The sequence below is a fragment of the Entelurus aequoreus genome, linkage group LG10 (genome assembly GCF_033978785.1).
Source record: "Entelurus aequoreus isolate RoL-2023_Sb linkage group LG10, RoL_Eaeq_v1.1, whole genome shotgun sequence".
NCBI lineage: Eukaryota > Metazoa > Chordata > Actinopteri > Syngnathiformes > Syngnathidae > Entelurus > Entelurus aequoreus.
In genome coordinates, this window is record NC_084740.1 from 39,748,999 (window position 1) to 39,764,501 (window position 15,503).

General features: G+C 37.4%; 1 protein-coding gene across 2 annotated transcripts in view; it reads right to left on the bottom strand.

Annotated features, from left to right (window-relative positions):
- The window catches only part of urb1 (URB1 ribosome biogenesis homolog), an 86,242-nt gene that overhangs the window by 13,798 nt on the left and 56,941 nt on the right, over nt 1–15,503 (bottom strand). For both annotated transcript variants that reach the window (XM_062060851.1, XM_062060850.1), the window contains exons 27-33: nt 14,826–14,889; nt 11,782–11,950; nt 10,740–10,830; nt 10,510–10,670; nt 10,309–10,420; nt 553–659; nt 194–337 (exon numbers count right to left, since the gene is read on the bottom strand). In XM_062060851.1, coding sequence (XP_061916835.1) covers nt 194–337; nt 553–659; nt 10,309–10,420; nt 10,510–10,670; nt 10,740–10,830; nt 11,782–11,950; nt 14,826–14,889 — 848 coding nt within the window. The remainder of the gene's footprint in view (nt 1–193; nt 338–552; nt 660–10,308; nt 10,421–10,509; nt 10,671–10,739; nt 10,831–11,781; nt 11,951–14,825; nt 14,890–15,503) is intronic.

The window sequence follows — 15,503 nt, forward strand, 5'->3', positions numbered from 1 at the left end:
AATAATTGATGTAATAATTAATAATTGTAATAATAATAATCAAACGAAGGGATGAAGGGAATGCAGGCCATTTCAAAATTGTAGCCCAGGCCACAATTTTACGTCCGTCAAAAGACATTTGGGGACCTTGACTTATTAGCATGTTTTCCTACAGAGTGTATGGATGATGCCAACAGAGCAGAACAGGGTGTACCTGAGTGTCATCGTCACACAAGGGGCTGCTGCTAAAGCCAAGCAGGCTCTGGAAGAGGCCTTGCTGGTTGCATAAATCGTAGCAATGTCCGTCAATTAATCCTTCCTCCAGCAGGCTTAGGATCCACTCTCGCTGCTTTTTGTGCTGCAGAACAAACAAACAGAAAAAAGGGTGAGCAGACCATGACCAGTGACCGCCAAGCCTGTCACAGAGAGGAGTGATATCCGCCGGTGCCGAAGAAAAAATAAACACATCAAGGTTGAACTTTGCAGAGTATTAAAAGCAGAGTTTGAGTGTGATTAGCTTGGTGTCAACATGTATTAAGGGAGTTTGAAAATAAATCTGTTGTTGTGCTTTACCTCCGGGTCAAAGCCATAGAAGAACCTGAAGAACGTGGGCAGCCTCCATAAGTCCAAACTCTGGCGGGATAGCAGGAAGCGGTTCATAGCCAAGTACATTTGGTCCTCTGGGGAAGACGTGGAGAAAAGTCAGTTATTCTTGCACAAACATCAGAAATGAATGGTGTTGGTCAGGGGTCGAGGGTATGTTGACATGACAACCGTCTCCTCATGCGCACATGAAGGATTGTCCTACAGCTCTTATGTGCATGCCAGGCCAGTAGTCGGCAGTGTAACGCTGCAGGACACTGAGTAGGGATGGAACGATTCTAGATTTTGACTGAATTATTATAGTCTGAGTAATAATCACGATTATCACGATCATTTATGCATTGATTCATTTCGCAACAAAAAATCATAAAACCACATATGCCTTAGAGATTTGAATGTGTTATTTATTTCTGTCGGAAATAAGTTAGCAAATAATAGTAGGGGTGTAACGGTACACAAAAATGTTGGTTCGGTACGTACCTCGGTTTAGAGGTCACGGTTCGGTTCATTTTCGGTACAGTAAGAATACAACAAAATATAAATTTTTTGGTTATTTATTTACCAAATTTGTAAACATTGGCTTTATCTTTTTAACAATGGGAACACTATAATAATTCTGCCCACGTTAATCAACATTAAACTGCCTCAAGTTGTTGCTCAGATTAAATAAAATGACAAAACTTTTCTTCTACATATAAAAAGTGCAACATTAAACAGTTTCAAGTCAACTCATCACGCTTAATTTATTACAGCACCTGGGAAGCCTGTAGTTGATTTTTATTATGTAAATGTTATATTTTTATCAACATGTGATAGCAGGGACCCTGCCATTCAAAACTAGGCTGCTCCATTACTAATGATTAATGTAACTATAGCTGAAAAAATAGTACAATAGCAATAGGAGAGACTATTCATCCCTGAACACCATGGAGTTCATGTAAGCTTAATGATGCACTTACATTATTATATCAACTATCAGAGACAGAAACTCTTCATTTAACATAATGTAATTTTTTGCTGCTTCAACACAGCTCAATCAACACAGAAAAAGGTAATGTGAAATAACAGACAGACAGGGCTTTGCTGTCCGTAACACACACACACACACACCGCAAAATGAGCTAACGTTACGCTAAAAGCGAATTAACCTTCACCTTAGGCCAGGATTGCGAGCGAGCTGAGCTGCCGTTTGTTTCTAGAAGGTCAACGGGCTCATAGTGATGTTACTAGTACTTGACTGGGAGGTGTTTATTTTGGGGAGAGTCCGCTGCCTGATGCTTACCTGCTAAACACCTATCTGCTAACCCCACCGCAGAAGCACTGACTACTTGCGCTCTGAATACGCACTGCTGATTGTCTGTTACCGCTGTGAATACGGACTGCTGATTGGCTGTTACCGCTCTGAATATGCACTGCTGATTGGCTGTTACCGCTCTGTTTGTAACCAATCAGATGGTTGTGTGGGTGGGACAATGCTGGGTGCTGTGTAGAGGACTGACAGAGACAGAGGCAGAAGAAGCTGAGCAGCTTGTTAAGACTTTAGCTTAGGCGGCTACTTCATATGTTCGTGTAGAAACTCGTTCGGTACACCTCCGGACCGAACCGAAACCCCCGTACCGAAACGGTTCAATACAAATACACGTACCGTTGCACCCGTAAATAATAGCACACAATAATAAATGTAAACAATGATTTCTTATTAATAAATAAATATACTATTAATGGGATTATTAATTTAAGACTACGATTACTTCTATTGATCGCCATGGGAAAATTATACTCATTGTGGGAAATAACCTTGTGTCATCAGCTGTCATCCATGCCAATTTATTAATTTCTAATCATCTACTTCATGCTGTGTTAATAAAAGTTTTAACGTACATAATAGTGCTGTTATTCTACTATGTTATGTTCGTGTTTTACACTTGCTATATTAACTTACAATGCTTCAGTGTGTAATGCTAGAATTGATTTAACCGAGTGAAAGTAGTCAAACAGAAAACAATTGTGAGTAGGGACGGGTACCGAATTTCGTCGATTGATGTAAAATCAAACGGTGCCATATTTCAATACCTTTGTTGCATGTGACATCCTGCCGGTTGCAGACTAAACACGGGCTCACGTTAATTTAGTCAAGCAGCACTCAGGGCGGACTCTGTCAAACTCCCTCTAAGTCAGGGGTGTCAAACTCATTTTAGATCGGGGGCCACATGGGGAAAAATCTACTCCCAAGTGGGCCAGACTGGTGAAATCACGGCACGATAACTTAAAAATAAAGACAACAGATTGTTTTCTTTGTTTAAAAATAGAACAAGCACATTTTAAATTGTCCATATCATAATGTTGTTGTTGTTTTTTTTTTTACACTTACATGTTGCGGTTAATAGTATTCTATCTTTATTTGTCGTTATTTATATTTTCTGAATTATGTGATAATGTTCATCAGTCAACTCATTGGTGTTAATTTTGAATTTATCTAGATTAAAAAAATAATATCAAAATCAAATGACAGTATTTATGTAGTTTGATAATTTTCCTCGACGGATGTACTAGTTTATTTTGTACATATGTAACATCATCTACAAAGATACAAAGAATTGCTATTGTGATATCCAGTGGACACATTTAGAACAGCTGTTTCTTTCATTCAAAAATTTCAGGTTCATTTTTATACTTAGCAAACTCATCTCGCGGTCCGGATAAAACCTGTTGGCAGGCCTGATCCGGCCCTCGGGCCGTACGTTTGACACCCCTGCTCTAAGTAATGTTGCATTTTTCAACACCAACAAAGCAAGTAAAGTAAGGCTCCACCCTTCAAAAAAATACCTCAGCTTGACGCTAACTTACATTGGATTTGCCATAGACAGGCTAATAATAGCATTAGTGGTTTTACATGGCGATGTCAACGCCTCCAAGATAAATGTTACAATCAACAGCTGGTGTGTAATAAGAACAATACTTACAGTATAAACACAGCATAACACATTCAGCTTCCTGGAAAACGCAACTTCTTAGATAAATTAGACAACATTGCATAAATAGCCTATACCAGGGGTGTCCAAACTTTTTCCACTGAGGGCCGCACACTGAAATATCAAAGCATGCGGGGGCCATTTTGTTTTTGTTTTTTCTAGAACCGATTCCATATATGTAAAAAAAATATACATTTAGGTCTCCACTCAGGCTAAGGGTTTTGGTCAAAAAAATTAAATAAAATTGTTGGTATTTAGTATTATTATTATTATTCAAGGTTTAAATCTCTAGATCAGGGGTCACCAACGCGGTGCACGCGGGCACAAGGTAGCCCGTAAGGACCAGATGAGTCGCCCGCTGGCCCGTTCTAAAAATAGCTCAAATAGCAGCACTTACCAGTGAGCTGCCTCTATTTTTTAAGTTTTATTTATTTACTAGCAAGCTGGTCTCGCTTTGCCCGACATTTTTAATTCTAAGAGAGACAAAACTCAAATAGAATTTGAAAATCCAAGAAAATATTTTAAAGACTTGGTCTTCACTTGTTTAAAAAAATTCATTAATTTTTTTACTTTGCTTCTTATAAGTTTCAGAAAGACAATTTTAGAGAAAAAATACAACCTTAAAAATTATTTTTGGATTTTTAAACACATAAACCTTTTTACCTTTTAAATTCCTTCCTCTTCTTTCCTGACAATTTAAATCAATGTTCAAGTAATTTTTTTTTTTTTTATTGTAAAGAATAATAAATACATTTTAATTTAATTCTTAATTTTAGCTTCTGTTTTTTCGACGAAGAATATTTTTGAAATATTTCTTCAAACTTATTATGATTACAATTCAAAAAAATTAGTCTGGTAAATGTAGAAAATCTGTAGAATCAAATTTAAATCTTATTTCAAAGTCTTTTGAATTTCTTTTAAAAATTTTGTTCTGGAAAATCTAGAAGAAATAATGATTTGTCTTTGTTAGAAATATAGCTTGGTCCAATTTGTTATATATTCTAACAAAGTGCAGATTGGATTTTAACTTATTTAAAACATGTCATCAAAATTCTAAAATTAATCTCAATCAGGAAAAATTACTAATGATGTTCCATAAATTCTTTTTTTAATTTTTTCAAAAAGATTCGAATTAGCTAGTTTTTCTCTTCTTTTTTTCAGTTGAATTTTGAATTTTAAAGAGTCGAAATTGAAGATAAACTATGTTTCAAAATTTAAATGTCATTTTTTTGGCGTTTTTTCCTCTTTTAAACCGTTCAATTAAGTGTAAATATCATTAATTATTAATAATAACATAGAGTTAAAGGTAAATTGAGCAAATTGGCTATTTCTGGCAATTTATTTAAGTGTGTATCAAACTGGTAGCCCTTCGCATTAATCACTACCCAAGAAGTAGCTCTTGGTTTCAAAAAGGTTGGTGACCCCTGCTCTAGATCAACATTAGGTCTATCTGTCAATATAACGTTGTTAAAGATTTAAGTTGTGTGCTCTTTTTGTCCAAAAAAATCCTGTTTTTTATGGAAAAAACACAAAATATGCAATATTTTCACCCAATAAAAATTTTAAGTGGAATATTTGAGATTATATAATAATTGGAGCCCTTAAAAAGGTCAGTAACTCATAACAACATTGATTTTAACTAATTATTCTTTTTTGAGCAATGACACTTAAAAACAAAATTCCCACTAAAACAGACCTGGGCATTCTGCGGCCCGTGGGCCGCATCCGGCCCTTTGTGCGTCCCTGTCCGGCCCGCGTGAGGCCAATTATAAATTACAAAATACATTTTAAAAAGTATCTATGTCGAGTGTGCAATACAACGGTGCTGCTTTTGTTTTGAAAATCGTTATTTGTATTACTTCCGTGTGGACGTATGCGTGTGCGTGATTGTGAGTGAATGTGAACAGCTGCAATCATTAATTACAAAATAAAGTTGAAAAAACATCTATGTCGTGCACGCAATACAACTGTGCTGCTTTTATTTTGAAAAGTATTATTTATGGGCGTGTGTCCGTGTGTAACCTGCGAGTGAAGGTGCACATGCAGCGACAAGTGATGCACGGTTTACACCCGAGACGCTAAAAAGAGAAAAGTTGATGAAGAATGGCGTGTTTCCAACAAGACATGGACTGCCATGCAACGTTCCCTCTAAGGTGCGTGCCTGCGCAATTGCGCACTGCTCAAGCGTCTGCTGCGCGCAGCAAATATATGCCGCGCACCAAATCAAATCCCATCTGAATTCTAAACAAAATAAACATATTTATTCTATGTAATTTTGCAATGCAACTCTGAGTGACAGTGACAACAAGCGGCCCTAACGGTGTTCGTCAACACCGTTCAATTGAACACCGTTCAATTATTGTAACGTCTATCGAGATGCTTCGAGGCCAGGAATTATATCGATCACTTTATTGAGCAAAACTGTTTATATTCGGCCAGAACCACACCAAAAACATAAGTAAAACACTTCTATCTCGAAAAACTAGTCATTTTCTGCCGTACAAACCAGGCCAAAACCAACTTGTCATCTGTCACCAACACGCATAGCACTAAACCACTGGTGCGTTTATGGCCACACAAAAAGTCGGACAACTCAAACACCACACAAAGTTACACTATGACTCCTCAGTCATACGTGTGCTTATTTTACTGTCATTTATTATTAATGTTAATTTTATTATATTAGTCATGGAATGCTGTTACACACACTATGTTGAAGTATTACTATTATTATTAATTATTATTATTATTATTATTTATCTTACGGTATATATCAAAAATAATATTGAGCAAAATTTAATTGAAATATTGTCGATGTGGCCCTCCAGCAGTGCTCGGGTTGCTCATGCGGCCCCCGGTAAAAATTAATTGCCCACCCCTGCACTAAAATGATTGGGGATCCAAAAGGGTTAGACTCATTAAAGTGTTAAAAAATAAATTATATATATTTTTTTATTTTCAACACAATGATCTCGAGATCAACTTCAGATATATCTATAAGTTTTATTGTTGTTTATGTTTTTTGTTTGTTCGTTTTAGGCCCCTCTTTAAAAAACTAAAAAAAAAAAAAGTTTAGTTTTTTTATATGGCAAACGCAAAATATGCAACATTTTCCCCAAAAATATCTCAAAGTGGAATATTTAATGTGATGTCATTGGAGCCTTGGATAGGTCAATAATTCATAATGATATTGATTTTGATTCATTATTATTTTTTAAAGAAAGAAACAGCCTGCATGGCAGCTTTGTGTTATTAGAGTCAACATTGCAACATTTTCTTGTTACGTTTGCTCTTTTATACCACTTTTTATGTTTTGTTTAGTTTTTTATCGTATTTTTAGAATGTCATAGGGCCGTTAAAAAATTACCTGCGGGCCGCAAATGGCCGCACTTCGGACACCCCTGGCCTATACAGTAGGAGTGCAAAAAAAAATTTAATTCTAGAATGGATTGCAATTCTTATTTGGAACAATTCTTAATCGATCAAAAAAAATCAATATAAAAAAACTAAATACATTAAACTATCCTGTTCAGCCACTCAAACAAATCATATTGTTGATGTACATGATCTATATCTGCTGTACAGATTGACTTTAGAAAAGAGAAATGTGGGATACTTCTCTTTATGCCTTATTTGTATTTGACTTCATTAAATGTTTGGGAATAATTGTATTAAACAGTTATTTTCAGTAAGATAGAAATGTATCACAGCTGTTTATCTACTTTATGGAGGAATGTAGTTAATCACAGAACTGGCACCCCAAGTTTTTAAAAAGTATGGATTTTGAATCAAGAATTTCAATTGAGAATCGATTCAGAATCCAATCGGTACCACCAAGAATCGGATCGAATTGTGCGGTGCCCAAAGATTCACAACCCTACTGTATACAGTACTGCCATCTAATGTCTTGGAAGTGCAACCGCTTTGCAAATGATACTCAAATGTGAAAGAAAACAAGATACAACAAATGGACAGTAGTTATCAAAATTATTATTATTTTTTTTTTAAATGTTACATTAAAAATTGTTTTATTATCAAACAAATAACATACAAAAAAGTAGTGAAAATTGGTATCGATTTCCATGTGACAGGAATTGGTACTGTATCGGTTCAAATGTGAACTGTACTCATCCCTAATTGTAGGTATAAAGAACACTAACTTACTCATTAATAATCGTCTGGAATGGACTTATGTTGTTTTGAAGTTGAAGTGGAGTGGTACTTTTTTTTTCTTTTTTTTCCCGACACCTAGTGGCTGCTTGCATCAGCGCTTCTATTTTACATGCAAGCCTATATAATTTGATATTTGTTTTGCTCATATTGGAGCAATATGAATATCGGCTGGTGACAGCCTTAATAATGAAGCATGCATCCCCAAAAAGGGACAAGCGGTAGAAAATGGATGGCTGGATGGATGTATGGAGTTACGACATGGCGCCCCATGTGGCAATGGAAGCACTAACTTCTCTGGTCAACATTGCTACAATCAAAGCTTGCAGCAAGGTGATGACAAGGTAATATTCTGTATGATCGTGACTCGGGTTGTAACGGTACCAAAACCAAAACGTATTTCGATACCTTTCTAAATAAAGTGACCACAAATTTTTTTTATTATTGTCTTTATTTTAACAAAAAATCTTAGGGTACTTTAAACATATGTATCTCATTGCAATCGAAGAAAAATGTTGTCCTTAAATAAAATAGTGAACATACAAGACAACTTGTCTTTTAGTAGTAAGTAAGCAAACAAAGTCTCCTAATTTGTCTGCTGACGTATGCAGTAACATATTTGGATATTTTGCATTGGTTTTGGATGATACCACAAATTTAGGTATCGATCCGATACCAAGTAGTTACAGGATCATACATTGGTCATATTCAAAGTCCAGGGACATATTTCCTGAGTTTATAAACATAATATGAATTTAAAAAAAAGAAAAAACATTTTGTGACAATAAAAAATATTGATGTAATCATAGTAGTATCGACTAGATACGCTCTTGTACTTGGTATCATTACAGTGGATGTCCGGTGTAGATCCACCCATGGAATTTGTTTACATTGTGACCCGGTGAGCTACAGTGTGTAGTGAAGCATGTTCAGCTATTCCTCGTCCTGCAGGGATGACACTTGTAAGAAACGTACTTTATTTGTCACCATGGAAGTGAGGATTAGTGATTTAGAAGTAGCTAAAACACTGCCGACTGCAGATGGACAATAGCCGCTAACTAGCTAGCCATGTTTTAAAGCAGTGGTCCCCAACCACTGCTTCGGGTACCGGTAGCGGTCCGTGACGCATTTGCTACCGGGCCGCACAGAAACATTAATTAATTCATAAACTATCGCATTTTCTCCAACTTAACTTTCACCTGGCCCACTAAACACACCAATAAGCTTGTTTATAGGTGTATATTACAACTCATTTGTTATAGTATAATAATAAACACATCGATAAGCTTGTTTATAGATGTATATTACAACTCTTGATAAGAAGTTAATGAACATATACAATGTTAATGTGCCAGATTGTAACCAAAGGCTAATTTCCATCTGCAGGGTCATTGTATATAGCAGGGGTTCTTAACCTGTTAAACCTCAGGACCCAACTTTTCCATTACAGAGGGACCCGGGGACTACTCCAATATTAGTAATCTTACTCTTGATTTTGATCATATTCAATAATTATATCTAACCTACTTACAGTTTACTACCTTGTAAAATAAAATAAAAGCATGTGTTAATCATAAAGATTATTATTAATTTAACAAATAAACCTTAGGCGAGGCTGTCTAGAAAACAAAGTACTAACCAAATAAACAGTAAATTTACTTACAATGTGTATTATGTTGTGCTAAATTAAACTCAATTAATAATACATGTGTTTCTTAACTAAACTGTCAAAAAAATTTAAGTGCAAATGAAACTACAGCTTCACCACTTTAGTCATAATTTCTGCGCTTCAGAAATTTCTCTATGACATTAGCGCCTGACTTCTTCTGTTTGTTTTATATTGTCATTACTGCTACAAGTGGTAGGAAAGTGTATTACAACTAAGTACCGCTGCGGCCTATGCGGACCACAGCTGAAAAATCAGATATATTACATTCTAGGGGGCGCTCGCGGCCCAACACTGGGCCCCGGCCCCATGGTTAAGAAACACTGGTATATAGTACATGCCATCAATGAGCCGGGGACCATCTCTTCGCAAAGAAACACGCCCAGGGCTCCCACTACTTCAGCGTTATGGTGAGTTGATTTTTCATGCTCATTTTTTTTCTGTTTTTATCTGCCACACGTGGAAAACGGCTCGTGAAAATAATGCATACCGGTACATTAAACCGGTCCCTGAGAGAAAAAAGGTTGGGGACCCCTGTTTTAAAGCACCTCTTCCTGAGGGTGTTTCAGTGTTATAACTTCACCTTTATCTTTAGTTTTTAAGCCAAAATACGTCCGTTCTCCCTTTTCTGTCTACACACTGTCTGTTTGTAAGTACTCTGTGAATGTGCGCTGCCGAACATGCTCCTCTGCTGGTAAAACCAGCAATTTCACCGCGTCACGGCGACGTGCCGTCATGCCTGTAAAAAAAAATATGGCGAACCGGTACTTTTCAAACAGAGTATAGTAACGTTGTTGATTCATTAGTACTGAAATACTATACCAGTAGCAGTATACCGTACAACCCTAATCGTGACTAAGTAGTTACTGGACTCAACAGTGTGGATTATGTCGACACAACATTGGATAGCGGACTTACCTGGTTTGAGCATCAGCTGAACCACTTTGCTGATGTAAATGGTCAAAACAAAGGGAATTCTTTTATTCTGCTTTCGAATCCCGTTCTTCAGCATGTCCAGCAGGTACAGCAGCTGTTGGCCACAAATATTTCGACAAGCTCATCGCGGGCCGTTCTTTTTCCTGAACACAAAACGTAGCGTCGCTCGCCAAAAGATTTCACCTGCTCCTTCAGTCCGATGCGTGCCGCCTCCAGGTGGTGGTAGAAGCAGGTCAGCACGTGGTACGCCGCCGCCCGCACGTTGGGGTCGCTGCTGCTCAGAGCCACGACGGTCAGTCCCAGGGCGTGGACGGAGATGAACTTGCGGCAGTCCACCACAGACTCTGTGGGAGAAGAGGACAGGGATGATAGATTGATGGTGAAAAGCGGCGAAGTGAGCGGCACAAACTCACCTGGTCCGAGAATGAAGCTGAACAGAGGTAGAAGAAAAGACGGGTCATACATATCCCCATTGTTTTGGTGGAACAGCATCTCTTCATCCACCTGTCAACATTCAGAGTGATTTTTTGAATTTGTTATTCCTTCTTTCCAATATGTGTTCATTAGGGGTGTAACGGTACGTGTATTTGTATTGAACCGTTTCGGTACGGGGGTTCCCCGGCATGCTAGCAGCTAACGGGCTAGGATAGACTGACCATACGTCCTCTTTTCCCCGGACATGTCCTCTTTTGCGGAGCTGTCAGGGCGGAGTTTCTTAAATGCCTCAAATGTCCGGCATTTTGAGTTAGGGTTGCATGTATTTTCAATGTACGTTCAGGGTTAAGAAGGGGTTAAAAACAAAACAAATTGTGCGCGCAGCAGCATTGGTGAGGGAGGGGCAGAGACAGAGAGAGTGAGAGAGTTATGATAAACGCGCATGCGTCGCCAGGCTCTGCTTTTTATCCATAGATTTATCAGATTTAATTTTTTATTATCTGTAGAAGGGGTGTCAAAAGTGTGCCCCGGAGGTCATTTGCGGCCCACAGCTAATGTTTTAAAGGCCCACGGCACATTCTAAAAATACTATTAAAATAAACAAAAACATAACAAAAGTGAAATAAAAAAGCTTAAAGGTTAAATGTAATTTAGAAAAAGTTGCAATGTTGACTAATAAAACAAAGCTGCCTTTCTTTCTTTCAAACTGTCATTGCTCAAAACATAATATTGAATCAAAATCAATGTTATTATGAATTATTGACCTATCTAAGGTTCCCATTACTTCACATCAAATATTCCACTAAGAAAAATATTTTTGGTGGAAGATTTTGCAAATTTGGTAAATAAATAACCCAAAAATGTATATTTTGTTGTTTTCTTACTGTACCGAAAATGAACCGAATTGTGACCTCTAAACCGAGGTACGTACCGAACCAAAATTTTTGTGTACCGTTACACCCCTAGTTCATACAAACATGTCACAGTTGATGCAACAGTCTTCCTCGAACAGAGTCAAACCTTTGGAATAATCCTGCGCTCCTGGGGAAAGTGCACAACGGTTTGGAGCATCTTGTCGGCGTTTAACAAGGCCAAGATGTCATCCGAGTGGGTCTGCTTCCACAGAGAAGATCCCAGGCTCTTCCTGGTTTTGTGGTGCTCCACAGCCGCCGCGCCCCACAAAACAGACCTGTGGACAGAATTACGCAGTTTAATTAGTGTGTTGTGAATTTAATAAAATTGGTTTCAAGATGACAACTTCAAAGATGCGTAACACTTTAGAATTTAGTCGATTTTGCTTGATTAAAATGTTGAGGAATTTAGACAACTAAAACTAGACTAAATAAAACTAAATCAATTTAGCTCACTGAACTATAAGGGTGTAACGCTACGTGTATTTGTATTGAACCATTTCGGTACGGGGGTTTTGGTTCGGTTCGGAGGTGTACCGAACGAGTTTCCACATGGACAAATTAAGTAGCGTACCACACGTTGTGTAAACAATGCACACCGAGGCACAACACACGGCGTGCTAGCAGCGACCGGGCTAGGACAACATGTAAAAGCCAGAGCTGGAAGACCCTCCTGCCTCGTTAAGATCTCCCGTTTGGGAACATTTCGGCTGCGCGATACAACAATTGAGGACGGAGGTTTGCCGACATTGTTCAGCAGCTGCTTCTGACAACACGTCAAACATGCTAACCCATTTAAAGCGTCACCACCGCATTCAAGCAGCCTCTCCTCGGCGAGTCAGACAGGGCTAAAGGAATAACAAATGTTTTTATAGCAGCAGTTTTAAGTCCATATTGCATTAAGAACTAGATTTTGACCCACTTCTATGGTGGAAGAACAATGAGCCCATATATCCTCTTACTGCCAAGTTAGCCATGCTCGTGGGGGAATAGAAAAGTTAATCTGAGGCTGAGTTGACTTGAAACTGTTTAATGTTGCACTTTTTATATGTAGAAGAAAAGTTTTGTCATTTTATTTAATCTGAGCAACAACTTGAGGCAGTTTAATGTTGATTAACGTGGACCCCGAGTTAAAGAAGTTGAAAAACTTATTGGGGTGTTACCATTTAGTGGTCAATTGTACGGAATATGTACTGTACTGTGCAATCTACTAATAAAAGTCTCAATCAATCAATCAAAAAAAGCACTTTATATGTAGAAAGGTTTTGTTAAGAAACCATTCTGAGCCTTATCTTATTTAGTTTTTATTTTATATATGTTGACCACATTAACCCTGGCAATGGACACTGTGTGTATATGTATGTTATGCAGGCATGTGATTTGACCACAATGAAAAAGACTGAAAAAACTTCCGGGGGTCTGGGGGTCGAAGGCCCCCAGCCAGGTCCAGGGTGCCCTGGTGGGGGGACAAGGGGGGCAACGCCCCCCGAAGCTCCTGGTTTTTCACCAATTTAACATGCTAAAATTAACAAAGACAGCACCATTTGAAGAAAATATTTTAGTGTTTAAAGACATGAAAGCATCATTAATAGAACATACATAACCCAATTATCCTAATGAATCACTGTATATGGTTCAGTCCCAACAGTATTTAGTCACTAATATTTACATCTTGTGTTCATTTCATATCCACAGGTGTCACATTGATCAGTGTTATTATCCACAGTTTATTTACAGTATTACCACATTACTTCAGTTCATGTAATGTAATGTAATGTAATGTAAACATTTCATTCTTTTCGCCAAAATAGGGTATACATTTATGAAAATAATTAAACATGTTTAGTATTGTTTACTCATATTTGAAAATAGGAAATAATAATAATGTGAGGACACTGACATATTGCATGAAACAAGTGTGAAAATATTTACCTTCAAGATTGTTACACCACTGACAATAGTTTCAAGAGACTACATAAGAACTTAATATTACAAAATAGTACTATAGGCAAATTTATTTCAAATAAATTGTTAACTGGAATCAATAATGCGACTCTTTGAATTTCTGTAATTTCATAATATATTTTCACGTGGCTTTTTATTTTTAGAAAAACCCATTTATATTTCGCTAAGCAATAATTGGTTAATATTTAAAACAAACATGCGTATTTCGCAAGCAAATATTTTTTAGCTTACCTCATTATTAACAGCCCTGTCTGCAACTGAAGTGGGTGGATCTTTCCTCTCGATGTCTACGGCAGTTGTCGATGTAAACAAAGGATGAAGTCTGTATGGTTTGCTCACTTTCGGTTGACATCCAAAAGTACCAGCTAGTGAAAAGTTTGTTTTCCTTGCTTCAAGTTGTTTCATATGTTTTTGGCGTTTCGCATGTACTTCCAAAGCCTTGAAACCTTGTGATCCATAGTCAATATTATCATGACACCACGTGCACAAAACCTTTCCGGGACGATCGATTTTCCGAATAAAATCACCGAACAAAGTCGTAACTTTCTTCTTCCCAACAGTATCAGTGCTTTCCCTTTCCATCCAGTCCCATCGAAACTTATTTTTGACATGTTTATCAATTTCTTTTACTCGTAAAGCGTCCTTTCTCTCGAGAACCGACATTGTTTACATATGGAAAATGGCCGTAGTAACCATTATGAATGATGACGTTATTAACGTCATCATTCATAACAGATGTCCTGATTGGTCACAAGGAACATATCGACCAATCAACTACGGCGTAATATAAACTATGTCTCGAATCTTGATTTAGGGTCGGAGAAAAAAAACGGAAAAACGGGAGATAATTTTTTTTTTCCCCCCGAGATTAAAAAAGACGGAATTTCGACTTTAGACGGAAAAATCACATGCCTGGTTATGCATTGTTTACAAATTTAGTAAATAAATAACCAAAACATTTATATTTTGTTGTTTTCTTACTGTACAGAAAATGAACCGAACCGTGACCTCTAAACCGAGGTACGTACCGAACCGAAATTTTTGTGTACCGTTACACCCCTACTGAAATATGATTAAAACTCAAATGAAACAAACTTAAAATGAACCACCGGTAACTTAACACAGGTGCGTGTGCGTGGGTGAGCAACATGTGCATTGGTCAAATGAAAAATTAATAAAGCTACTCACTGAAACTTGAGGAGACTGACGTGGTTTTTTTCATATTCCCGAAGTAGCAGCAATATTGTTTGATCTGTTAAAACACAAAAATTGGAAACACATTTCAATAAAATGTCCAATATTGAGTAGTGTGAATTAATAAATAACACATTACATCAATTCCCATGCTTTTTAATACACTTGGATAGAAATCTGCCGATCGATGAGCCACAGATCAGAATCCGCCGATTCATGTGGAAAAAGATCGGTGGCGATTAAGGCCTTCTAAGACGATTTCAAAAGCCGATCCCCACTGGCTGACATTGTACTTATTTTTGGTCCTTCTGCTTTATGTTCATACACAGTGTGGAGCCGCTCACCTAAGTGATAATAAATCATCATCATTGCGGCAAATAAACTACATTTGTAACAAGTATTATTATCACTGGCAGACGGGGCTAAACATGTTACACACCATGAACAAGCAGGAGCATACTAGAAGGCATGCTAATTGCTAAGCTAGCTTGACACAACACAGGAAATAAGTGCATAGTAAAGTTGAGGAAGTGTAGATGGAAGTGCATTACAGCAGAACCATCCGTTTAATTATTTTGGTTAATCATTTACTTGTACGTATGTACTGTATGTTTGTGCCGAAGAAAAGCGAGTAAAGTGAGTTACATCCATCCATCCATTTTCTACCGCTTG